The sequence below is a fragment of the Pteronotus mesoamericanus genome, unplaced genomic scaffold (genome assembly GCF_021234165.1).
Source record: "Pteronotus mesoamericanus isolate MK-2021 breed Mesoamerican mustached bat unplaced genomic scaffold, CSHL_Meso_final contig_20, whole genome shotgun sequence".
Taxonomy (NCBI): Eukaryota; Metazoa; Chordata; class Mammalia; order Chiroptera; family Mormoopidae; genus Pteronotus; species Pteronotus mesoamericanus.
The window spans coordinates 78056986-78082914 of NW_026555085.1; the positions used below are offsets into that span (position 1 = coordinate 78056986).

At 35.3% G+C, this 25929-nt stretch overlaps 1 protein-coding gene and 1 non-coding gene across 3 annotated transcripts in view; both read right to left on the bottom strand.

Annotated features, from left to right (window-relative positions):
* The window catches only part of PTPRK (protein tyrosine phosphatase receptor type K), a 487710-nt gene that overhangs the window by 215406 nt on the left and 246375 nt on the right, over positions 1-25929 (bottom strand). For both annotated transcript variants that reach the window (XM_054569944.1, XM_054569942.1), the window contains exons 4-6: positions 20019-20100; positions 17603-17718; positions 4299-4473 (exon numbers count right to left, since the gene is read on the bottom strand). In XM_054569944.1, coding sequence (XP_054425919.1) covers positions 4299-4473; positions 17603-17718; positions 20019-20100 — 373 coding nt within the window. The remainder of the gene's footprint in view (positions 1-4298; positions 4474-17602; positions 17719-20018; positions 20101-25929) is intronic.
* LOC129068066 (U1 spliceosomal RNA) lies at positions 3785-3948 on the bottom strand. The gene has a single exon (XR_008528879.1). It is a non-coding gene; the product is annotated as a U1 spliceosomal RNA (small nuclear RNA).

Genomic DNA, 25929 nt, shown 5'->3' on the forward strand with positions numbered 1-25929 from the left:
TTAAAAATCAAACCAGCAACAAAGACAAACAAAAAACCTGTGCCTTTGATATTAAATGACTTAAGGTATAATTAGAATTTTCCAGATAAACACAATCGATATAAAGCATAACTAACAAATGGGAATAAAAATTGTTAATTGTAGCAATCAGAGAATTTTATAGAAGTTTATTGTGGTTACGCTGGTTAGAAATGTAAGTGGGTCTTTAATTCAGACAGATGAAAAACAAAGGAGAAGATTGCAAAGTAGGTAGAGAATGAGAATTTATAACATAACGTAGACTATAGAGTTGGTGTTTTGGGTTTAAAGCTAGTAAACAGCATTTCAACCTGTATTTCACATTTTTACACTTTGATTTTCTAAAAACATTGAGCAGAAACATCTGCTCTTCATCTCATCTCTGTAAAAACTTCTTTGTCAATAAAGATTGGCTTCCACAAGCTGAAGACGTTATCATTACTCAAAATGATCTGGAAGCAGCAATGCTACAGTCGTGGCAAAGTAAATTCCATTTCAGTATACTTTTTCTTCCTCTAGCTGTGGGAACACAGATCAATACTCTTCAACATGAGAATTTTGCAGTAAAATTTTCACTTGTAACAAACAGAAACAAAAAAGCCTTAAGCATGCCCTGTCACTTCCAGTTTAGGAGAAAATGCACTAATAAACTCTTCCCCTTGGGTCACCTTTGACAGCAGGCAACACTATGCCAGCTCTTATTAAAGACTATTCATATCACTGCTCCCAAAATTTCCCTTAAAATTACCATCTTCTTTATCCTTGTAACAGGATGTCAGTTTTGAAAGTGCCAATGAGAGACAGGACTAGTCACCATAGTAAATTCTCAGCACTATTTCAACACCAGGACAGCTGACCCCTGAAGGGTGTGTGGGTTAGCAATATTTATTTGGTGTTTACCTGGTCAAACAAGAAAATTTATTGCTCTTTATTTGTTCTCAAATACAGCAGAAAGGAAAGTATCACCTGTAAATATTATATATATAACAAAATAAAGTATGTTGAAAAGAAAAATTAAACTGCCACCCTGGCTGGTGTGGCTCACTGGATTGAGTGCTGGCCTGCAAACCAAAGTATTGCTGGTTTGATTCCCAGTAGGTGCTCAAACGTGGGTTGCGGGCTGGGTCCCCAGTAGAGGGCACATGAGAGGCAACCACACACTGATGTTTCTCTCCCTCTTTCTCCCTCCCTTCCCCTCTCTCTAAAAATAAATAAATGTAATCTTAAAAAAAAGAAAGAAAAAAAGAAAAAGAAAACTGCCAAAACCATCCAAACATGTTTCTAAAATGCTAGCAGACTCTTGATAGCACAGCCAAAGCACTATCACATTTTAACCCAACAGGTAAAATATAAAACCTAAAGTGAAATATATGTTAAATGGCAGAACTTTCTTTACAAAAATAAAAATAAATAAAAGGAAAAAACCCCAACATTTTCTATGATATTCAGAATTCTCCACTTATAAATTTTATTGAAAAAAAATATTCCACAAGTAACAATCCTAAAGTAGCCACAAAGTAATTCCAGGATAAAAAAAAAAAAAAATGTAGCCCTGGCTGGTGTGGATCTGTGGATTGAGCACCAGTTTATGAACCAAAGGGTCACTGGTTCAATTCCCAGTCAGGGCACATGCCTAGGTTGCAGGCTGGGTCCCTGGTTGGGGGTGCAAAAGAGGCAACAAAACATTGATGTTTCTCTCCTTCTCTTTTTCCCTCCATCCCTCTCTCTCTCTAAAAATAAATAAAATCTTTTACAAAAAAGTAAAATCTACTTGCTGATTTAGATAAACAAGGGAGATGTAGTAATGACAAAATGAATCTCTTAAAATAAATAGCATATAAAAAAAGAAATTGTATCTATAAAGCCTGCTCCTGGATAAAAACTTTAACTCTGCCTTCTGTAAGCTGTTTAATACATTACAGGGCCATTTCTTCAAAAATCAATTCCATGTATATACAATAATAAGGTATTCAAAAGTATTCTAGCTGTACTGTTAAAAACCATCATCTACTTCAGTGGCTGAGTAATGCGTGAACATAGAGTACCATGCAGATTTGGTGCATATGATGAAACAAGAACACACACATCTTCCCATATCCCTAGCATATTAAACACTGAGACAACAGTGTGGTGATGGCCAGAGGGAAGGGGAGAGCAGGGACTGGGTGGAGGCAGGCAAAGCGTCAGGGATGGGGATGTCTGTATTAATGTCAACAATAAAAATAAAGAAAAAAAAGTATGCTCAGGTGAGACAGATGCTGAAATGAAGCTCAACAAAGATGAATACACAAGCATGCATGCACACAAGGTGAATCTTTTTCTACCTAAATCCTGGAGCCAAATATTACCAGATTTTCTCATTAATCAATTAATTGGGGCTATGATTTCATAAACATCAAGCAGGTGATTTGAGCTGACTCAGGAGACATGAGAAAAGTTGCTCTGAAAATAAGGGTCATACCAATCTGTAAACATAAATTTTTTTTTGTTTGTTTGTTTGTTTTTTTGATGAGCTATAAAACCTGCCAAGGCAAGAACATCAGAAGAGGCTAATAGCATTTCTTAATGATGAGTTATTAGTAATTTCTTAATAGTTTCTTAATAGTGAGATAAAGATGTGGTGGAAAAGAATGTGTCCAGCATCAGGAGTCTAGAAACATGGGGTTAAATTCTGGCATAGTTAATTGTTAGATCGTTGTGGCTCTGGGCAATTATTAAATAGCCTGAGCTTCATTTCTTTTTTCATTCTAAAAGTATTAAAGGTTAAGGCATTAAAATCAAATACATCTTAAAATGAAATAATGTATGTAAAGTCATTTGATGTCAAGCATTATACAATACATTAACTTGAATATGGACGTATCTTATTCTCTTTCGAGCCTTGGGGTTTTGACACATGCCTTGCTCACTGTCTGATAACAATTCTTTCTCTTAACCTTGTCCCCACATCCACACCCCTTACTTGGGCAGCTTTTTCTCAACTTTCAGATACTATTTCAAAGAAAACTTACTTACAAGTGCCTTCCCTGATGCCTCTGATAAATCTCAGTCCAGTTTAGATATTTTGTTGGACTCTGGCAAACTTCCCCATGAAGAGACTTACATAATTTATAATTATTTTCATTTGCATCATTATTGATTGATGCTTGAACAAAGCAGCATTACCTCTCAAGTTTCACGTCAGAGACGTCCTCATCTTTCTACAGTTTTAGCTCTGTTGTCACCTATTAAAGAGGCCTTCCAGATCTCCTTAACTAAAATATAAGTCCCTGTTATTTTATATCTTTATTTTTCTTCATAACACATACCATGATACTGTATTTTCAATAACTTTCTATATAATGCCCCTAACATACCTCAATGGTAAGTTTCGTTTGGGCATGGACTTTGTATTTTATTTACAACTGCATCTCTACAGCCTAGAACAGTGTATGGAATAAAATGGACTCAGTATATTTTGAAAGGATGTGGTAACACATTACATACTTGTACTTATCTTTCCAGTGTTCACTTCTGATATTTACCCATTTGTCATTATCCCTCACAATTCCGCTAGTAGCCTTGGTACTCAAGAATATTAATGAGGACCTCTTAGCAAGTGTAACTCTGAGACTCTGGAGGAGGCCAGAATTAGGGAGCATCCACCACTGAGTTTTGATACCAGTAAATTTACAGGTCTACATAGGGATAGAAACTTTGAGGTTGACCTCATTGCCAGAACGTTTTTTTGTTTTTTGTTTTTGTTTTTGTGTTTGTTTTTTTTAGCCAGGGGAGAGTGCAAACGCAGTCCCCTACTACACAAATTATGCAGGCGAGTTTGTCATATTTGGGGAAACGGCAGGGGGCAGCACATCCGGAGTGCAATGGATAAGCCTCTCCCTGGGCAAACCACCTTCTGTGATCCTGGAGTCTCCCCTGCCAGGTAAGTATTGCCACAATGTTTTGAAGAACAAATGTAACATCTATGCAACTGTTTTAAAAAGGAAATATGGATCTAAAGATAAAATGCAAACCAGATGATGGCAATATAGAATAAAATGTTTTATATGGCTAGTCCTGTTAAACCATTTTAAAGAGACTTGTTGGAAACTTGTCTGACAAACTGTAAAACTGCAGTCCTAATTTTACCTTATGACATTACCAGAACTTCTATAACAATATAATTTTATAGTAATTTGAGATGCAGAGAACTAGGTTTAAAAATCAATCCCAATATTTACAATGTTGCTTTTGTTCTAATAAAACCATGCAATTCATACAGTGAAAACATTTTACTTTACCTCTCACAATAAGTTGAGCAAAATTGGACACACCAGAACCTAGTTCTGATTGAGTTACGCAGCGATACAAATCCTGGTCAGTTTTTGTCACTTCTTGCAATCTAAAGGAAGCAGCAAATCTTCTGTGATTAATGTTCTTAGTCTGGGCTACTGGTATATCCTCTCCATTTCGTCTCTGCAAACAGAAACCAATCTTTTTAAAAAAACAGGTTTTTAACATTTCCATAAATCCAAAGCATCTTAGTGACCAATATATGTGATAAATGATTCTTACTGCTAAATTAGCGGAAAATGTTTATGTAGCCCCTACAAACTTTTACTGGGTTTGATGACACAAAATCCAGCAGTACTTCTTTTAAACTGAACCAAAGCTGCTGTTTTTACTGGTATCATATGTCTGACCCAACAAATTGATTATTTGTTGTTGAGCCTTAATCAATGCATTGTTACCATTGAGAAAATATAACCTACTATATCAGACATTGTTTTATTTACTCAACTTCTGGTAATGCATTACAGTTAAATATAGCAGTTGATGACAAGTACATAAGTCAAAAATAATGATTACTTTTTCTTTTATAATCCAAAATGATAGGTCTTTGCCTTACTACAACCAATCATTTTAGTAGAGTGGGCAGAGCTACGAAGAAGGCAGTAATAGCTAATGGTAAATTTCTCTCATGTAGCAATGATTGTGTATAGTTTTCTGCCTTCATTTATTTCTTTTTCAGTTCCAGGTTCTTCATCCTGCTTAGAGATTTTATATGATTTTTTCATTCTAAATAACCCTAACTCTGAGAAATACTGAGGAATACATTTTTTAATAAATGATATGATCCAAGTGTTAGAACCTATCATTTATTTTTTTTTCCCCTATTCCCCTTCCCCATCTGCAGATCCTTGTCATTCTTTCTTATATATTTCGTCTGCAGGGTAGGCTGCAGAGACTTCTCACTTACCACTCACTTACTCACTCACTTACTTCTCTGGCAAGTCACTGTATTCCCTAAGTACCGTCAACTCTCTGGTAAGCCAACAAAGCTTCACTGGATGTATGCAGTGTTTGACTACTTCAGTTCCTGGCAATATTGGTTAATTCCCAACATCTACAGTAATGAGGTTATTAACACAGCCACAACCCTTTGCTACTCACAATGTAGTCTACAGACCAGCAGCATCAGGATCCCCTCTGAGATTATTACAAAGTCTACAGGTCACTCTAAACCTCCTAAACCAAAATCTGCACATTAAAAAGGTCCCAAGGTTATGGATCAAGATATTATAGTCCTAGACACATTGATTTAAACCAACCATAATGGTCCTATTCCCATTAGCAGTGACAAGCCTAAAACTGGGTGTGTACCCCGATTCTGTCCAAAGAGCTATATAGAAATAGGTCAAGTCACTTCCAGATAGGTTTCCTCACTTCTAGAGAAGACGCAGTGGGTCTTCATTTCTTAGTCTCAAAGCCTGGCCCAATGAGCTAAGGATGGCAGGTCAAGGAGAAAAACAGAATCAGGTTCTTAAATACTGCCAACAATTTCTAGAACCCCCTTTTTGCTGGATTTCCTGTTAAGTGGCATAAAAGTAATCATTGTCTATTACTTTCAGAATGAAATCCTAAAAGTTAATATGATACAGTTAGAACCTGGTACAGTTTATTTCACCTTTTCTTTTCAAAGGTTGAGTAATAAATTAATACCATTTAATTTTAAATTAAATAATGTGGCACTTCGAACACTTCCAGAGATGATTTCACTCTATTGACTTAAAGAAAAAAATAAAATTGCATTCATTGTTTTATTTATTTTTTTACTGCTTTTCCTGAGCACATAATGACACATAACTCCTTTGTCCTCATCGAGCTGAAGAGCCTGGAAAGAGACTGTTTTTCTATGCTTGGTATTTAGGTTCCTGTTTAATAGCCATACGACTTGTCACTACTTGTCATTTCTTCCCAAAACTAAGTAAATTTGAACACCATAATTAAGTGAGATTGAAGTGGCCCATGCAATAACCTAACCCCATTAAGCCAAGGAGCATATGGGACTGTGGGCCCGATGGATTTTCTTTCACTATCACAGCGATGACACAGCGATCTCTATCATCGCTGCCATCATCATCCTCATCATCGAATAATTAAATTGAAGCAATTTAGAAACATGAAAGGGTATCATGACAAACTTAGAGATTAGAAACCCTATGTTATTACTTGGAGAAAAACATATCTACTAGAAATTACACTTATTTTAATAGATCAAACACTAAACAGGAAAATGGCGTCTCTCTATGAATAATTACAGTAAACTGATAACAGCTCAGTTCACCAAAGTATTTACTATTTGGCAATGAAAGGACTGAATGAGGTGAATACTATCTGACACAGAAAAAGAAAGGCGGCAATTACTATAATTCTGATACAAAGCGGGATAGAAATGTGCTGGGGACAACGGCTTACTAGACTCAGGATCACAAGAATAATGGAAAATGAACTCAGCTACTAGAAAAGAAAAAAAGTTTTAACCTAAGAAACACAATTATCTTTGCAGTATCGGGAGAAGGTGACCAGTATGAGAAGTCCAACGGACAGCGTGAGGAAGGAGATGGAACCATTCCTGGTTGGGACGCCACCTAGGATGCAGTCCGAAAATGACTATCGATTAGCTTCACAGTCTTCATTACGGGAGTCCCCCCGAATCAAGGGGTATATGTTTCAAGACCCTCAGGGTATGTATACTATACATACATACCTATGATACATTTGAATTTATAAATTAGGCACAGTAAGAGATTAATGACAATAATTAATAATAAAACCAAATAATTATAATAATACACTGTAATGAAAATTAGGTAAATGTGGTCTCTTTCTCTATCCATAATTTTTTTATTTTTCAGTCCTGGCCTGTTCCTGAATCTGTGCAACCATCCCTTACTTACAGTAAGTGGCCTGATGTCATTCTTTTCAGGGGACTCTCTGCTGCAGTCTTCCTATAGGCTTAATGCTTTCTGGCTCAACTGGCTGCCGACAGCCAGAACACAGTTCCATTCATGACTTCCTTTCACAAATGTAATGCTTTTTCCATCTTAACAAAACACTTATCATGCACTGTGGCCACAATTTTTACAGTTTAAGGTGAAAGAGCAAAACTTTCACAAATTTCTTTTCCCTTCCTCACAACTTCATGGATAGAAGACTGGGTCTTAGCATACACCCATCTTAGCAACCCCAGCATATGATTTCTTTTTCTTCCTTTATAAAGTCCAGAACTTTCATCTTTTCACTTAAAGGAAGTACTTTGTGTCTTCTCTTTGGCATATCTGAAGCATCACTACCATCCAAGCATCACCTCTCTTTTACTTTGGGGCCATTATTAAGTAAAACAAGGGTTACTTGAACACAAGCACAGCAATACTATTAATGTCAATCTGGTAGCCAAGACCATTACTAAGAAACTAATGGGTGGGTAGCATATCAGTGTGGACATGCTCGACAAAGGGATAATTCACATCCTGGAAAGGATGGAGAAGGCTGTCCAAGATTTCATAATACTACCCAGAATGGCACGCTATTTATGAATTGTTTACTTCTGAAAAGTTCCATTTAATATTTCCAAATCTCAGGCAACCATAGGTAACTGAACACACAGAAAGCAAACGTGTGAATAAGGGGGGAAAGTACCATAGTTCTCACATCTTCACCTTTTCATCTAAAATGGGAACAGCAATTTGTACCTGCTTAATTCAACAGAGACATTGAGAGTATTTGATATGTTGTGCGAAAGCTCTAACAGCATTATTATAAAGCTAATCAAAACAATTTCTAAACCAATAATGCATTTGATAACTGGGATGGTCTTCTGATACAAGAACTTGGCTAGACTACAGGCCCATTAGTCAGTCGAACACTGACCTAAATGTCCCTTTGAAGGTATTTCGAAGATGGGATTAAAGTCCATAACCAGTGAACATTAAGTAATGGTAATTCCTTAAAGGAGATCATGGATAATCTGGGCAAACTTGACTCCATCAGTTGAAATGTCTTAAGAGCTGAGGGTTCCTTGAAGTAGAAGAAACTTAACCTGCGAAGAGCAACTGTAGTCTGTGCCTGAGTACCCCAGCCTGCCCATTTTGCCTCTTGTAATCACACCAAGGACCACCTCTACCATTGCTAAAGGATCAGACTTGACTCTGGATCTTGTTGCCACATTTTTAGGAAATTCAGAAGACCATAATGAACTGAAGAGGACAACTGTATGCAACCAATGAAACATAGACTTTGCAAATCTACCTCTCAAGTGGCCTGGGCGCCCCAACAGTTAACCTGCAAAGAAAAGAAATGGATAGAGAGCAAAACCAAAGATTAAAAGAAACTTGGATACATATTTTTGAAAAATAGACAAGACTAAAAATCAATAGCATTTATGGACATAAGTGTAAGTAAAAAAAGAACAATGAAAATTTAAAAAGAAACAAGGGGAACTAGGGCTAAAATTTATTATATTAGTTTTTTGTAGGAGTAGGGAGATGAGTCCGTTGGGACTGGGATACAGCACTTGGAAGGAGCCCCTCAGAGGGCCGGCTGAGTGTCTTTCCTGACCTGTGTGGTGTGTATCTTATAAAAATTCTTTGAATCACAGGTTTTATTTTGTGTAGTTTTCTATATTTTTTATTTTATAATAAAGTGATTTTATACATGTTAGACATTTATATTAGACTCCTTTTCATGAAGAAGGAACCCAGCTCACTGCCAGAACCCCCATATGCTTATACTGATCACCGGAGCTCAATGGAAAGTTCTCAAGTGCTGGACGTGACGCACACCCTGAAAATACACTGAAAGGACAGCTCTGGGAACGGTAGGAGGGTGCATTATTTTGCACAGAAAAAGCAGTAAACTGTAATTTATGGATACCAATGAGAAGAAATCCTTGAGCTTCTGTGACTGCCAGGCTTTTAGGGTATACTCCAGGGATAGATAAGGAAGATGAAGAATATTCCACATATGATTCATTTATAATCGATCATGTAATCTGTAGACTATGAACTCAGAGTTTATAAATTATTGAAGGAAAAGAATGCACTATATCTTTAAGTCATTGAACTCTTTATAGTAGAAAGCCACATAAAGCCAACCTCAGGAACATTTAACAATCCCATAAATTAAATATGTTTAAAATTTCTGATGCTCTTGATGATGTTCCATGCACATCCCCCCAAAATGTTGAAAGTTAAAGAAAAAAACATTAAAATCCATGATACTTGGTCAGTAATTTAACTTGAAGACCAATGACTATAGTTCTTTATAGAAGCCATAAAGGAAAAATATAATGTCATGAGCTGAAATAAACCATTGTCCTAGGGAAAAAGCAGGACTGACAAGAGTGATAGCAATTAGCTACCAAATAGCACACGGTCTCTTCAGTGGAGCAGAATTAACTGCAAATCAGCATACACACAGAAAAAAATCACTAGTGTTTAAATTAAGGACAAACAGAGAGAATGGGAGTTAAATAGTGGGCTAGTGTTCATCTGCCTGGTGAAGTCTAGCAAAGCCAACAAGTCAGGAAAGCACAACAGACGTGGCTACCACTGCTCTCTGACATCACTCCTGTTCCCTGAGCCCAAGGGCCAGAGAGGCCGAAGCTGAAAGCACCACGAGCCTTCCCATAGATGAGTTAGTTCTCTGAAGTGACCCCAGGGCCACCCTGCACTTTCTCAGGCCACAGCTTGAGACTGCCTTGTTAAACTTTTCCTCGGGTTTAAAGGAACAAAAATAAAATGGGAATGCCTCCTCATTTTACACCCCCATTTAGGATAACTTATGTGCAATTATGAAGGTAGGAACGAAAAACGTAAACCGATGGATCTAACAGAAAAATGAGTTTCAAGAGAGAAAATGAGAAACCAAACTCACTGGCTGGCTGTAAAAAACAAACTATTGAGGATATTTAGAAAGAAAGCTGTTTTTATTATTTCTCTCTCACATATTCCCAAATTCTGTCAACTAGTACCAAGTAAACCTAAAACTCTATTGTCTTCTTTCATTTGTCCCTCTCCTTCTCTACCTACAGATTTTCTAACTCCTCTGACACTGACCAATCAAAAGTCTTCAGTACTTGATGTCTCTACTGCTGATTCTTTACTGCTTTTGTCTCCATATCACAGCATAGTCCCAGACTGTCATAATCTGTATTTATTTCTACTTTCCATTCTGACATTCTGCTCCAATATGATCTTCCTCCCTACATTCTTATTCCACCCACATACACATACACTTTTTTTCAGAAATAACTGTGTCCACTTAATCTTTGTTTATTCAAGTCCTATGTATCCTTCAATGACTCAGTCAAATCTTCCATAAATTCCAGTCTATGCTATTATCTGTCAACTCTGAAAGAGTACAGTGCTTAGATACTACATGGACTTTTCTTAGTTATACAAGCGTCTCTCAGGGTTGAAAGGTTCTAAAAAAGTATTCAGCCTCATTCTACATAGTTAGCAAGGTGTTATCCAAATTATGTGTGGATGCTTCTACTAACTGTAATGTTACTACCTTCTGGAGTAGCTCATTCTAGGCTTCAACAGACCTACCATTAGAAAGTTCTTCCTTATAATCAACTTATCTCTCTTACTAGATAGCTTTAAAGCATTAGTTATTATTGTACTTTAGTCTCTATAGAGAACAAATTAAACCCCTCTTGTATATTTCCTATTCTAAGATTTTAATAAATGTCTTTAGTCTCCCACAAATCTCAAGATTTATTTATACCATGTGCCCTCAGCAATGCTGATATTGTTCCTTCAACTTTAGTTACTGTCCCAGTAATTATATTCTACCTTTATTCAGTCTAGTATTTCAGATATGAGTTAGCCGCTCTTAAGGACAGTGAGCTGGAAAATGTCAGAATTTTCAACCAAGCCTAAGCAGGGCAATTTTTACTCTATCTTTTTCCTTTGCTTCTTTTTACCATGATACCCAGTGTGAGCTAATCACATATAGCATGTTTAGTCACTTTGGCTTTGAAATGTTTCTCTCAAATTAATTTTCAATGAATTGTCCACTGTAAATAGCATATTTCTTGGCACATATTAATTTCTTCCAAGGATTTTCCTTCATTATAATGAACACAAAATTACCAGATTTTGTTCTCAAAAAAGACATAGCATCAGGGATAGTAAAATATCTCATGGAAATTAAATATGCTACAAACATTCTGGCACTTTATATGACAGTAGAAATAGTCATGGAAAAATATTGCAGCATGGAATCATCAGAAGGAGCTATGTGAGCAGTTAGGTAGATAAAAGTTGAAATAGTATAGATATATTTCACCAGTTAAAGTTTTTGTACTCATTTTTTTAAAAACCATGCTCCTGATTTCTACTGCTACACTGGCAGTGTTCATGTGTACTGCAGGAACAAGGCTATGACATTTGCCTGAATAGACAAAACACTGTGTGGCCAGAAAATTCAGACCCACCATTTTCACTGACCCTCAGCTAACACCAGGTGGTACTGGAAGAGGTCAAACCCTCTCTCTCTTGTTGTTTTGAAGAGCCATTTGCACCTTATTTTACTAATTTTACTCTCCGACTATTACTCTCAATCCATTGCTTAAATTATCTATTGCTTCATAGGGAATGACATTTCCTTTGGCTGAGAAACTAGCCATATCACACTACATTAGTCATGACAAAGCTCACCAAGGGCAAAGCGATGGCAGGCTTTCCTGTTTTGGCAGGCCCACTGTGCTGGCACAGTGCCAGCACCTGCGGCGCTCACTGACAAATTGGCCCAATTGCCGCATCTTTGATGGCACTCTGCATAGGATTACCAATCACACGTTAAACAGCCTCATTTCAATTCACCGAAACAAATGGTGCCACCAAATCTACCCACATGATTCCCTACTTTCAATGACTCCATGGTCAAATTTCTCTGTCCAATTCAATGATGCATGCCCATGAAGCTCTGTAATGATGGATGGAGTCATTAGCATTTTGGTTTCTACACTGAACCTGAAGCCAAAGCATATGGTCCGACAGATGTTCCAGCAATGGGCTCTATTTGACTCTCCATGTAGGCGTCCACTTACACTGGGCCTTCATGAAAGAATACTAATTTATAAGTTACGGTCTTCCAATTCTTTCACATCCTCAAAAGTTGTAACATGATCTGAAAACAGAACCCTCAGACAGGCTTTATTTTATATTTCAGCTACACTAAAACAAAAATTAGGTTTAAACCTAATCAAATCACTTCAACTGGACAAGGTGGACAAAAACGTAAGTAATATTTGTAGGCTACTATCATCTCTGGCTTGATTAGTACTGACAGTGATTTAGAAATTTGATAAAATGTATCATATACTCACTTTTTCTCCCACTCATAATTTATTGAGGTAAATTATATAGAGAGTGAATTGGACAGACCTTATCTTCTGACAAATATATATACACCCATAGACCCAACACATCACTGAAGATATAAAATGTTTACATTATTCTTGAAATTTTCCCATTGTCCACTTCCAGTCAATCCTCAGCCCCCAGAAGCAAATGCTATCAGATTTATATCATCCTAGATTAGTTTTATCTCTTCTAGAGCGTAATATAAATGGATTAATGCAGTATGCATTTTTGTGTGTTTCTGTCCTCTTTCTGGAAACATAATGTTGCTGAGATTTATCCACACTGGTGACATGTCAGTACCTAATTCTTTGTTATTACTGAGTAACATTCCATCGCTTGAACGAACCACAATTTGTATATACATTCTCCTGTTAAAAGACATTTGAGATCTTTATAATTATTGGTTATTATATTTTTAAAAACTGTTACAAACATTCTTGCTCAAGTCTTTTTGTGAACATATGCCTTTATCTTGGGCAGATACTTAGGAATGGAATTTCTGTGTCATGTTTGTTATTGGCTTATATATTCATTTTTTTCTTGCCATTACATTACCACTTATATTAGTAAGAGTTGAAATAAAAAGGACATAATTAAAACTGTTAACCTATAAAAACATATAACCTAATTTTTTTGTGAAAAAATTAACTGACATTTCTCAGTAATATAATAAGATGATTTTATTGTTTTACTCAGGAATATAACCAGTATAAATTATACATTAACATTTTATTTGTGATCTTATTTCCTAAAATCTGTGTTTTAACCTAAGCCTTAATTTAAGATCCACAAATACTGTACCATAGGGATTCCTTAGGAACACAAAATGGTTTATTTCTAAAACTTGTAAGAATTGAAAAACTACAGTTCATGTGGAAAAAATTATAAATCACAGGTTGACAAAAAATGTTATGTTTATATCTAGATATATGCTATTTCATTGAGCTTTATGACATAAGAATTTGGAAATTCTCTGAGAATAAAGACTATATTCTAAGTTCTTTTCTATTGGGTTGGCCAAAAAGTCCGTTTAATTTTTTCTGTAAAAATAAAAAAGACACATTTCTCATGTTCACCAATAACTTCATTGATTTAGATATTTTGAGTATTTTGGCTCTCTCCCACATGGTATAATGTTAATTGTTCTCAATTAATGTCTTGATTAGATTGCTACAACTTCAGCATCCTGATTGTGGAGCAACGGCCAGCAAGAAATCTCCATGATGAAACCTCACAAACCACTTGTGACTTGTTCAATCAATCACAGCACCCTCTCCATACACTGCACAAATCGTTTTTCTTTTCTTTTTTTTTTTGGATATCAGTTGGGTTTTTACCTGTCTTGAAATAATAAAACACAATATGCCAAAAATGCTGTGTATATTCTATTCTTCTATATTCAATATTAAAATAGCGATTAAAAAATTCACTGATTTTTTTAAAACATGCTGATATGACAGCTGTCACAATAAATCTAATGAAATTGTTTCAAATGAAGTTAAAGACACCTAAGCACCCACACAGCCGTCTTATGGACAAAAACCAAACGAACTTTTTGCCAACCCAATAACTCGATTGAACACAATTTTTAAAACTATGTTCCAGAAAACATCATGATTTCACTATATTTCTAGCTCCTTAGACTTCTAAGAACATTCATCCATGTTGTTTTGTTTATCAGTAGACTACTCAGTATACACAAGGAGGTTCATTCAGATTATATATGTTGTCATTGTTTACTAAATGTTCAGAATAAATGACCTACTTCTAAAATTGTTTTGTGTATTAGTAGACTGCTCAGCATACACAAGGAGGTTCATTCAGATTATATATTTTGTCATTCTTTACTAAATGTTCAGCATAAATGACTTACTTCTAAAACTCTATAATTATGTAATATGATATCTTACAGAAAACAATACTCCCTAAAGATACATCGAAAACCACTATTATAAACTTTATGGATTATCCTAGATTAGCTCAGGTTTTTCCCTCCATTTTTTAATTTACCTAATTTGTATATCACTTTCAACAATAAAAATGGTTAAAATACGAATTAAAATTGAAAGATAATTAACAAGTGAGAGAATTTACTCTCTATATATTCTAAGTATCAAATAGTAGCAGAAATTATGATCAGTATCTTTCATAAAAGTTGTATTGTTATTTTTCCTTTGAAATAGAAAATTGGCTGTTTTTTTAATTTTTATTATTCTATCTCATATTCAGGCAACATTTTAACAATTGAAGCACTCATTTGGGGGACATAGAAAGTTGACCATGAGTTTTTATTACAGCTGACCATAGCTACGCCATTATCCCATTACTCCTTTGATAGGAGGCAGTGACCTTTCATTGATTTGCTTCAAATATGTTCATTCTCAATACGGTAAGCAGGTACTTTAAGCAGTTGTTCTCACAATGATACTTAAGAGATTTTTTTCCCACAAAATTCTAATAACATAAACATTTAACATTCTTCCACCAATAAAAAGATAGTCAAGGCAATGTTTCAGGACATCAAAATTACTATAAAGACCTACAGTTTAGCATCTTTTGCTGGAAGAAATTTTAGTCTCTATCCAACAACTCCTTTTATAGATTAGGATAAGAAAACTGAGGTCCAGAATAGTCTAATAAGTTCTCCAAGCATACACAATTAACCAGGTGATCAGACTGAAAGGGTTGGAATTAAGGTTAGAGTGAAGAACTGGACTCCCTAATTTCGAGGAAGTTGTTTTACATCAAGCATAAATGACTTGACATCTGTTTGTATGGGTTGGCTTTAAGATTCAGTGTGGAACCAAGATTCTATCTGCTTTAACATGTTTTTACTGGTTTAGCAAAAGGGGAATAAGGTTTTTAAGTCACTGGCCACTTTCTGATCAACTAATTCTGGACAAGCACCATAACTAGTCTTATTAATTTGAAAACATCACTCAACTAAGTTAATTGATAGTTTTCAATATTTCTTAAGCATGGAGAAGAATATTTAAGAGAACAAGTTAAGGGAGATTAAGTAGTATTATTGAGAAATGTAGAAAAGCTTTTTTAATAAATAAGTCAAATATGAAGACTGCTGAGGAACTGGGCCATCTAAATGGAAAAATAGAAGAGAAATATGCAAACACACCCTGGCCAATGTCAAGAAAAAGAAGAAAGCAGAACAGAGGTCTCAGGGAATATTTTTGTCTCTCATCTTTGTTTGAAAAAATGGCAAGAAGAAATGTTTAAGAAACTATAATGAAATGAATCAGTCTCCAAAGTAGAAAACAAACCAAAAAAATAAGCAGTGTTTTGACCACCACCCACTCAGACCAGCAGGGCCAGGAAGCCGTTGTTGCCAGAAGGCAGCTGGTGTCTGAGTTTACAAAACCCTTTTATTTCAATGTCACATTAAATCCTGGAGCATGAAACTGAGGGGCAGACAGCAGAGCCTCTAGTTTTCCAAGGCAAGACTATCTGGATCACAGCTGAAGTCAAACGCCAACTAATGGTTCTACCTTTAAATACAAAATAATTAGAAAATACGTTTACAAGTATGTTTTTAAACTATTATTTAGGCTGAGAGGGAGAAAGTAAGAGGGATTCTGACTTAAGATTTAGTTGATAAAACAAGTTCTGTATTATTCAATTTGCTCTCCAGGAATAATTATATTTTAATATCTATAGGGGAAATTAGCATAATCAGAAAAAAGGAGAGGCTTCGTTTCCTTTTCACATATTCAGTATGGTATCTTTATGCTTGCAAATCAGAAAAATTATAAAAATAATAATTAGGTTTATATGGAATACATCTGATATCCAATTTTATTGTGAAAATTGGATGATATAACACATTGAAAACATCCAGCACAATATCAGGCACTATACTAGGTATGATTTTGCAAATCATTTATTATAATCATTACCCAAACCACCTGCAAACAAACTAATGATTATCCTCAACATCCTGATGTCTATGTTCAAGAAACTAAGCTAATCTTTCAATAATTTCTCTTTTTCATCTCTATTGGCATTCTCAGGAATTTAAAATTCAAGCTAATTAAATCTCTTTCCTTATTCTGAGGCAAATAGAAACAAAATAATAATAAATGTGCTCAGATAATATGTTACTTATATTTTAGCTTAAAATATTTTGTTCAACAGGCTTTGGAACTGCTCTTAGCTTCTTCCCACTCCCCTCCCTTCCCACCACCACCGCCCCAGGACTGACAAAAAATTCTCTGAAAACCTTGTACATTCCTTAGTCTATTGTTTTCTGATTCTTTTAAAATTCTTTATATGCATCATTTGTTTCCCCAACATGTATGCTAAATTGCAATTCATTAAATACATACTTATTGAAGATTTTATATATTCAGGGCAATTGTCAACCTCAGTCTGTGATTAAACTTTATACACAAAAATCTAAAAAGAAATTAATTGGTTCTCTTCCAATTCACTTTTCCAGGAATAATACCAAAAGTTACTTAAAATACTCTTTATAAATTTATCTGAGTATGACAATTCCTACTTAAGTACTATTCTCTTTTTAGTTGAGTTTTCAAAATATTAAATGAGGAAGTTTTCACTGGTCCTATATAAAGGATCTAGAAAAATTGTTTTTACAGTTTGTATGAAAAACATGAAACATTAGAGAATCATTAAGTTTCATTAGATACTAATCCAAATACTTTTTCACTATATACTGTTACATTTTTATTCATATTCTAAAAATAAAAATATCTGAAATGAATCTGCAACCAATTAAATCAAACCAAAGACGAACCCCCCCCCCCCCCGCTTTCTCGCACAGAAAAGAATGACACCACAAACAGTACGTTAGAGAGTTTTTTTAAAAAAAACTTCAAGTGCACCCTTTAGTTTAGCTGCCAGCTTGGGCTTACCTGCAGCCATAGCTTGTTACGAACCGCATCTCTCCCTGTAGCAATACACTGAAATGTAGCATTCTGCCCTGCATTGACCTCTACGTCACCCAGACGGAGGAAATGAGGAGATTTATCTGTAAAGGCAGGAAAAAAATTGTTGTTTTAACACAAAGAAAACAGGCCATGTTACTGTTTCCCAAGAGAATAATGTTGTTAATATTTTTACCTTTGGCCAAGACTTATATCATAATGGAACAAAATTGAGTTTTCTTTGCACTGAAAGACGTCTCCTCTCTTTCACAGTTCTTTTTCTCAATAGCTCCATCACTTACTGCTCTATAATTGCTAGAGCACTGTTCTATAGAATGAGCACTGCACAAGTGGCGCACAGGACTGACGTAGAGCATTACATATGGGTACCAATAAAATAGTTACAAGTCCACGCAAGCAAAAGAGGTCAAACAGGCATAAAACAGAATATAATGGGAAAAAAATGAAAATATATAATGATAACTAAAGCAGTTAGATTTTTAAAAATTCCAATAGATATAATCCTCTGATATTTCAAAGGGCAAGGTAATATTTGTGTTCCTCTCAAATAGAATATCAGCTTAACTACTATTATATCTACTTCCTCTTCTTTTATATTCCAAAGAAAGTTACCAGAAGAAATATGAGAGCAACAAAAACTGATTAGTGCAGTCAAAATACACTATACCTATACAACTGTCAAAAAAAGTGTTTTCTGTAATTCTCTTTTAAGATTGAAGCTTATTCATATTTTCAACGAAAGGAAATATAAACAAAAACAGCTCAGCCTCAGTGAATAAAGAACACTAAGAGGACCATATAACAATGAAGCTGCTGTTGTACTCAATTCAGTTTATTATTTTACTCATGAAAGCCTTTAACATCTCTCTTTCAAGAAGAGTAAATGAAAAGTAGATAGAAACAACATTTCCATATACTAATGGACTGAAAGAATTTAGTAAGCCAACTTGAATTTTGAGTGATAGTTTTACTCCCCTTTTTCTTAGAATGTGTATAAATCATTTGACCCCGTCTGCTACATTTTTTTCCAGTGCCCTGTTTCAGTAGGCACTTCTGAAAAAGGACTGCTTCAACTAGAACATGAGCTAGAATAGTGGTTCTCAAATTGTGAACTCCAGCCCAGCAGCAGCAGCGTCACCTGGGAACCTATTAGAAATACAAATTCTGAGGCTCCAACAGACCTACGAATTCAAACAGGAGAGGGGCCCGGCAATCTGGATTTGCCATCCTCCACAGGGGACTCTGATGCAAACTAGGGTTTTACAGCACTGACCAGGAGCACAAGCCTTAACCCCTGCACAGTGTCCCTTGTGCAAGCTGCCTCTGATGTGCTAGAGAATTCCAACAGGATTATTCAACAGACCATCTAGAATTCAGGGGCCCTAACAAATGCTGATGTTGGGAAACACAGGTAAAGTTTGAATTTTTGCCAGCTGTTTTATGCCTGGCTCTACAGAATGCAAGCAATAATTGTCTTTCAGGGAATGTAATGTAAACACAAAATGTACCATATTTTGCCATGTATAATGTGCACTTTTTTGCCCAAACTTTTTAGGGAAAAACAAGGATGCACACTATACATGGGTGGGTATAGCTGAAATACCTTGTATCTGTTCTCACATTTTGTAATTATTTGTTACATAAAATTTCTTGTACAATATGTTCAAAAATAAATGCTAAAATTATTTTATAATATAAGAAACAAGTATCTAAATATAAATACACAATTGAATTAAAAAATTAAAATGAAAGATTTTGTTCCCTGAAAGTTTGAGCCAAAAATGTGGGTGCGCATTATACGTGGCAAAACACGGTGGTTACACTTTCTGGAGAACAAATGTGCATATAATGTGACAAAACCATGTAGTAGTAAACTGAGTTTCTTGTTTTATTGGCTTTCTATTTTATTTTTGTCTGTTTGTTTGTTTAATATAAATTAACCACATATTTCTGTCAAAATTTTACCATAGGGTGAACTAATTCATTCTCTTTAATTTACTTCTAATTTCAACTGAGCAGATGATATAGGTTAATGGGGCGCCTTTCCATTTCTTTTTCAGATGAACTCTGATTTGTTATTTTTCCGTTTTCCAAGAAAATTCAATACCAAATAAGGGAACAAGTTTTACCTACAGTTTCCTTTATATTTGGTTCACAGTAATTAATGAAAAGAATTCTTTAATATATGTATAATTAATTGCAGGTTTGAAAAATATTTTATTTAAAAACTAGAAATATTTCAGTGTTCTTTTAGAACTGGACAGAATGCTAGGAATAATAACAAGAAAAGAGACAGCAATGATCAAGTGTTAAGCAATCAACAGTCACAGCCAATATAAGTCTTGAAAGGACAGAGAAAAATACAATTTTTAATCAAACCTACCGCATGGATAACTCAATACTTGGATGTCATCAATGGCAATATAACCACTTCTCCCTCCTGAGACTTCGGCTTCAAATATTACCTGTCAGGAAAAATAGAAAACATTTACAACAATCATTTATAAGAACTTCTCACAGCAGAAGAAGAATAGCTACAAAATGCTTAAGAAATTTAAGAAATTTAATTTGATTTTTTGTCCTATAAGAATTAAAAATTCATCTTATATTGTGGAGTAATTTCCTAAACCTTCTACAAGTAAATGCAAGACTTTTTTGAAGAGCCATCAAATTACTGAGGTCAAGTAGCCCTCACTAGATTTTTCTGAGTAACTACTATTAAGTGTTGTTAGATTTCCTTCATGGGCAATACATATGCAGAATGAGTAGGCAGCTCCAACAAATCCCGTACCCTTAAATTTTCTTTTATTGATTTTCCTCTATTTTTCTTATTTATTTAACATACATTGAGTACTTACAGTATGCCAATTGGTAAGCTGACCAGTGAAGATATCAAATGATCTTAACTTTTTAAATAGTTGAATGTTCAGAGGCAGGGCTCATGAGCATTCCAGGCAAAAGGGACGATATAAAATGGAATAAAATAGAGCTATGTGTTTGGGGAACTAAATGAATGTAATCTGTATGTCTGCAAAGGCTCAAAAAGGAAGAGGTGAGATTAGAAAAGAAGGCGTGGAAGACCTTGAACACCCCTAAAGTGATATCCGGGGTATATCCTGTCAATAGTTCCACATTAATAAATATTAAAGGAACAAAAAGTGTTCTATATTCAAATGATAGTTAATGTTATAGAGATTTCTTGTTGGAGTCAATAGTAGAACTTCATATAGCCTTTCTTTTAATGATGTGTGCTGTGACTTTTCAAGAGAAAGTAGATGTAGCATGCCATATCTCCACATTTTATTTGACTATGGGTTCCTTTATTTGTGGAGATACATAGCTTATTTTTGGAGTATCTTGGAAAACATTTTTAAAAATGTAATGAAGTTTATGTAATGAAAAATGTAATAGACCAATATAATTGTATTGGTCTATTAGAAATCTATTTGGGTTTAAGGTGAAGGATGGCCTAAAAGAAGATGACTAGAAACCGACAGTCAGGTAATATTCTAGTAGCAGCGGAAAGAGAGAAATGAGAACAGAAAAGGTAACAAATAATATTAAGGGAATATTCAGAATAGAACTTACTCAACAGTTGTGGTAAGATATAGGACAATTATTAATTCCTAGCTTGGTCCACTAGATAGATGATACTATCTAGATTCCTAGCCAGGGCTAGTGATAAAGAAAAATGTACACATTTGAGGGAGAATATAATTAAGCACATTTCAGACATTTCAATTTTGATTTGCCTAGGATACATACTGGGTAAATGCTTATGAGATAACTGGACAGCTATGTCTCAGAGAGAAGAGGAGAAAACCACTGAAATGGAGGCAAGAAGGGAACCAGCAGAAGTACTGCCAAGAAAGTGTGATTCACACATAATGGTCAAGGAAAGAAGAGAAATATCAGGAAGTTTCAGGCAGGCCAACACTCCCATGGTAAGGACTAGAAAACTCCAGATAAATTACAATAACCAAAATATTAAAACAGGTATCTGCATAAACAATAGCATCTATATGAACACAGATTTTAGGAGAAGCAGCCTCTCTAATGTGACCCTATGATCAATATCAAGCGATGTCTCCTTTCCCATGAGAATATTTGCCAATTCTGGGATTTGTGGTTCTAGCTCAGCACAGACTTAGGGTCTCTGATGGGAGAGAGTGAAAACAGTGAAGCTTCCTATAGTTGTACAAAAATAGAGCAACAAAAGAAATTTGGGAGTCTAGATTTTGTTTTAATGTAGGCTGTGGTAAAAAATATAAAATATAGGAGGGAGGGCAAGAAAAACTTGAATTAAAAAGTATCAGCTGGAATTAGCCATTAGGAGTTCTCTGGTAACTTTCGACAGATAGTTTTACCATAGCAGAGAGGCAAAACTTGATTGACAGTTGTACTAACGACATTTATTGAGCACTTACTATATACAAGAGACTCTCCTAAACTAGAATACACATTCATGTGAGCACACACCCCGCCACACACACACTCATTTCTATCGACAATGACATGAGAGAGGTATTATTTTTATCCTTAATACAGGGAGAAGTTAATTAAGTAATGGTACCAAAGGCTAACAGCTAATAAGTGGTAGAGTTAGGAATGTACACTAGCTAACCTACCTCTAAGTTGTATTCTTCTACTAACTTCACCACACTGTCTCTCTCAGATAAAGCAGCAAACACAGTGAGAACATTTCCTTTAAATAGGCTTTAAATTTCCTTTTCAAGTCTAAAACTTAAATTTAAAAAATTAATATCATTTCAAATATCACTCTAATTAGGTATTACATTGACTAAATGGCAGTACAATCAGCATTACAGCCTACCACCCTGACAGCATACTTCTATAACCATGCAAAAGCCCATGACAATAGCACACAGGCACATAGGCTGGCCGGACGATTCATTTCCCATCCATCCGCTCCCTTCATAAACTTTTTCCTCTGCTACTTCTTGTCCACTTCAAGTTTGTCCTTTGTGATTATTGATTTCACTGTAATAAGTTAAAGCTGAGAGGAAGGAGAGCAAAGTCTTTGGGGGAAGGGAAAAGCTTCATGATGAAAGGCTAGCTAATCCATGAACACAGAAATACATGTCTGTGTATACACACAATTTATGTCATATAAATGCATTTGATATGGAAAATATCATATTTATGTTATTTTTTAAATACTGGAACAAAGGTTTAGCAAGAAATAGAGAAGGAAGTCAGACTTTAAAATGGAGATACGATGCAGATTTCATTAAAATATTTTGAGGATTAAATAGTACCATATGCAAAAGTGCTACAAAAACCAAAAGGTAAGGTTGTCAACATTCTTTTTATGTCAGATTTATATAAGTGTATCCCAGGAAAACATTGTATTTGCTTGACTGTTGTTCAAGGAAAGAGAAGGCATTGAAAGGAAAAGTGATAAACCCATCAGAAAACCCATTTTTGAAAAACAAAACAAACGATTCTTATGAATAGGCCATATATCTGTATAATTAATCAGTTCTGTTTTAGTCAGAAGTAATTAAATTATTTCAATTTCTAAGCTTATTTTAGTTTTACTTGCTCGAATTGTTTAACTTCCATTGCTCCTTATAAGCGATAACTTTAAACATAATTACAACACCCTTGAGAAAACAGTTTATTTGTTCTTTTAAAATGAGCTTTATTCTGGACAATAAATTTAGGCCTTGATTCAAAAGAATCGGTTCTTTATTAACGAAAAAAAAAAAAGTTTCTCTTTTCAGTCACCTCATTTTCCCTGCTAAGTGTTGTCTTTGCCTCATTAACGAGAGCTAAAGGAAATTTCCAAGATCAGATTCCTTTACTGCTAAGGATCTAATCAGCTTTATCACTTCAACAAAGCCCTCACCTTGTAAGGCTCTCCTGTCCAGTCAGGGGAAACAAATCTGAATAGCTTAATTACGCAGAGCTTGCTTGGGCTAATGCTCAGGTCAGATCTAATGCTTGGTGTCAAGTAGTCTACCAGGGCTTCCCCGAAGAAGAGAGCGATGAAAGCGATACCAAATGTCAACTTGAACCCATCCGGGAGGCCAGCCTGGGAACAGAATAAATGGGCTCTGCTTTTTATGCTGCTTTCACTCCACTCCATTACCTGAAATACTGAAGGTGATGATTCTAATCAAGTTTTTGCTACTCTAGCAACATTCTTGGATTATTAACTAAAGAAGTTAAAGTAGGGAGGGGGAGGAGAACCCAAAAGACAAAGAAAACTTTATCCTTTAGTAAACTGAATTAATGCAGAGGAAGTACCTCATGTAACAGAAAGTTGAACCAAAAATCAGGGAGGCCGGGATCTAGTTGTTGGCCCTCTATCACATCTAACTCAAGTAATTTATTTAATTCCATCCTTTGTAGCCTCACCTAGGCATTTATTGGCCTTGCCTCTATCACAAGTTTCTTGTGCAGACTGAATGGTATATGTAAAATGATTAAATACAAGGTGAAATATTATGTAGTAAAATATACTACAGATATTTTAAAAATCTGGAAAAATTTGCACTTCATTTTCTTTAATATATCATAATGTCAAAACTAGCGTTGCCTCCAAAGTCAGATATACATTTAGTTCACATGCTTTAAGGGTAACTTTAACTTATGGAAAAATGTATGTAAAATTAGTCCTGTGGCTTTCTGTAAAATCAAAACATTTAAAATGACCTTAATTTTTTAAATTTAAATTTTAGACTTTAGAAAGGAAATTGAAAGCCTATTCAAAGGATTTTGGAGGGTACATGAGAGAGAAATGATAGCTGTTAGTGTGAGATAGGCCATTAAAGATGCAAAACATAGGTCATTGGAAGGGGCTCTACTTTTTTTAAAAAAATAACAAGTATAAATGAAAATATGAGTAAATTTGGAGGACTGGTAGATAAAGGAGTTTCTATTATATCAATTTTCTCAGCTTTAAAGGATAGGCTAGTGAGAAGGAGGAGTGGTTGGAATTTGAAAAGAGTCAAATGTGGTAGGATAAAAAGGAGAATGAGAAAGGAAAATTCCACAGGAAAATGTGGTGGTTTACCCAGGAGTACAGTGAGCACACCTGAAGTTGGCTTCTGTGAATTTCTAGTCGTCCCACTCTATCATGAACCATGATTTTTTTTTAACATAGTGTAATTTGCTTGGTTTTAAGCCTATAAAGAGTAAATAGAAAAAAAAAGCAGGCAAAATTTTTATGGAAATGGTAAATGTAATGAGAAAGATTACAATGAAATCATATTTTAATATGATAAGCAAGTTGATGAACTGACAAAAGCCAGAACGTTTGATGAACTGGTGCTCCCCATGAGATTGACAAATTATCTCAGTAGCATGAACAAAGTAGAAGACACTGAGTTTATGTTATGGTCAGAAAGTGAGATGCTGCATGTAAAGTGAGAACACTTGTGAAATATTAATGTAATAGGATCTTTTGAACCAGTGCATCAGGTTAAAACTAGGTAGGTGATTTGGGGAATTAGGGTAAAGTAAGGAAGGTGATTGCTGGAGACGAGGCAAATAAGAAAGGTGATTTAAGGGAAGGGGAAGTGAACAAACTACAGGGGACCTTTCACAAAGATACTGAAGTCGTCAGATGGTGGTGGGCCTTAGAAGTGGAGAGAGCAACTAGTACGAAAGTTTATAATGTACAGGAGAACAGGAGAAAATGCCTTGGGATCCAGAGGAAGGCCATTGTAGGAATGAATGGTGGCATGGTTGAAAGGAAAGAAATTCAAAGGGATGGATTGCTTACTATCCATTGGCCTGATCCTAAGTGAGTTGGGAATTAACTTCTCTTTAGAGACTGTTTTGTAAGAGCTCCCAGCAGGCTGGAGTCACAGAGTAGGATTATAACTATACTTAATTGTATAAGTAAATTTTCAAAGCCTATCTTCTTCTACTAAAATATAAGTTCTTTGCCCTGGCTGGCATGGTTTAGTGGATTGAGTGCTGGCCCGCAAACCAAAGGGTTCCTGGTTTGATTCCCAGTCAGGGTATATACCTGGGTTGTGGGCCAGGTCCCCAGTAGGAGGCGCTCAAGAGGCAACCACACACTGATGTTTCCTCTTTTTCTCCTCCCCCTTCTCCTCTCTAAAAATAAATAAATAAAATCTTTAAAAATAATAAAAGAATATATAAGGTCTTTGAGGGCAGTGACAGTTTAGTTGGCAACAGCATCAGTGAACCACAAGACTCCTGTTCAAAGCTGGATCTAGAAGGAGTTCCAATGTGTTAAAGAAAACAACTATGTGGTATCAGTAGAGTCCAGTTAACAGTTTTGCCTTAAGAGAAAG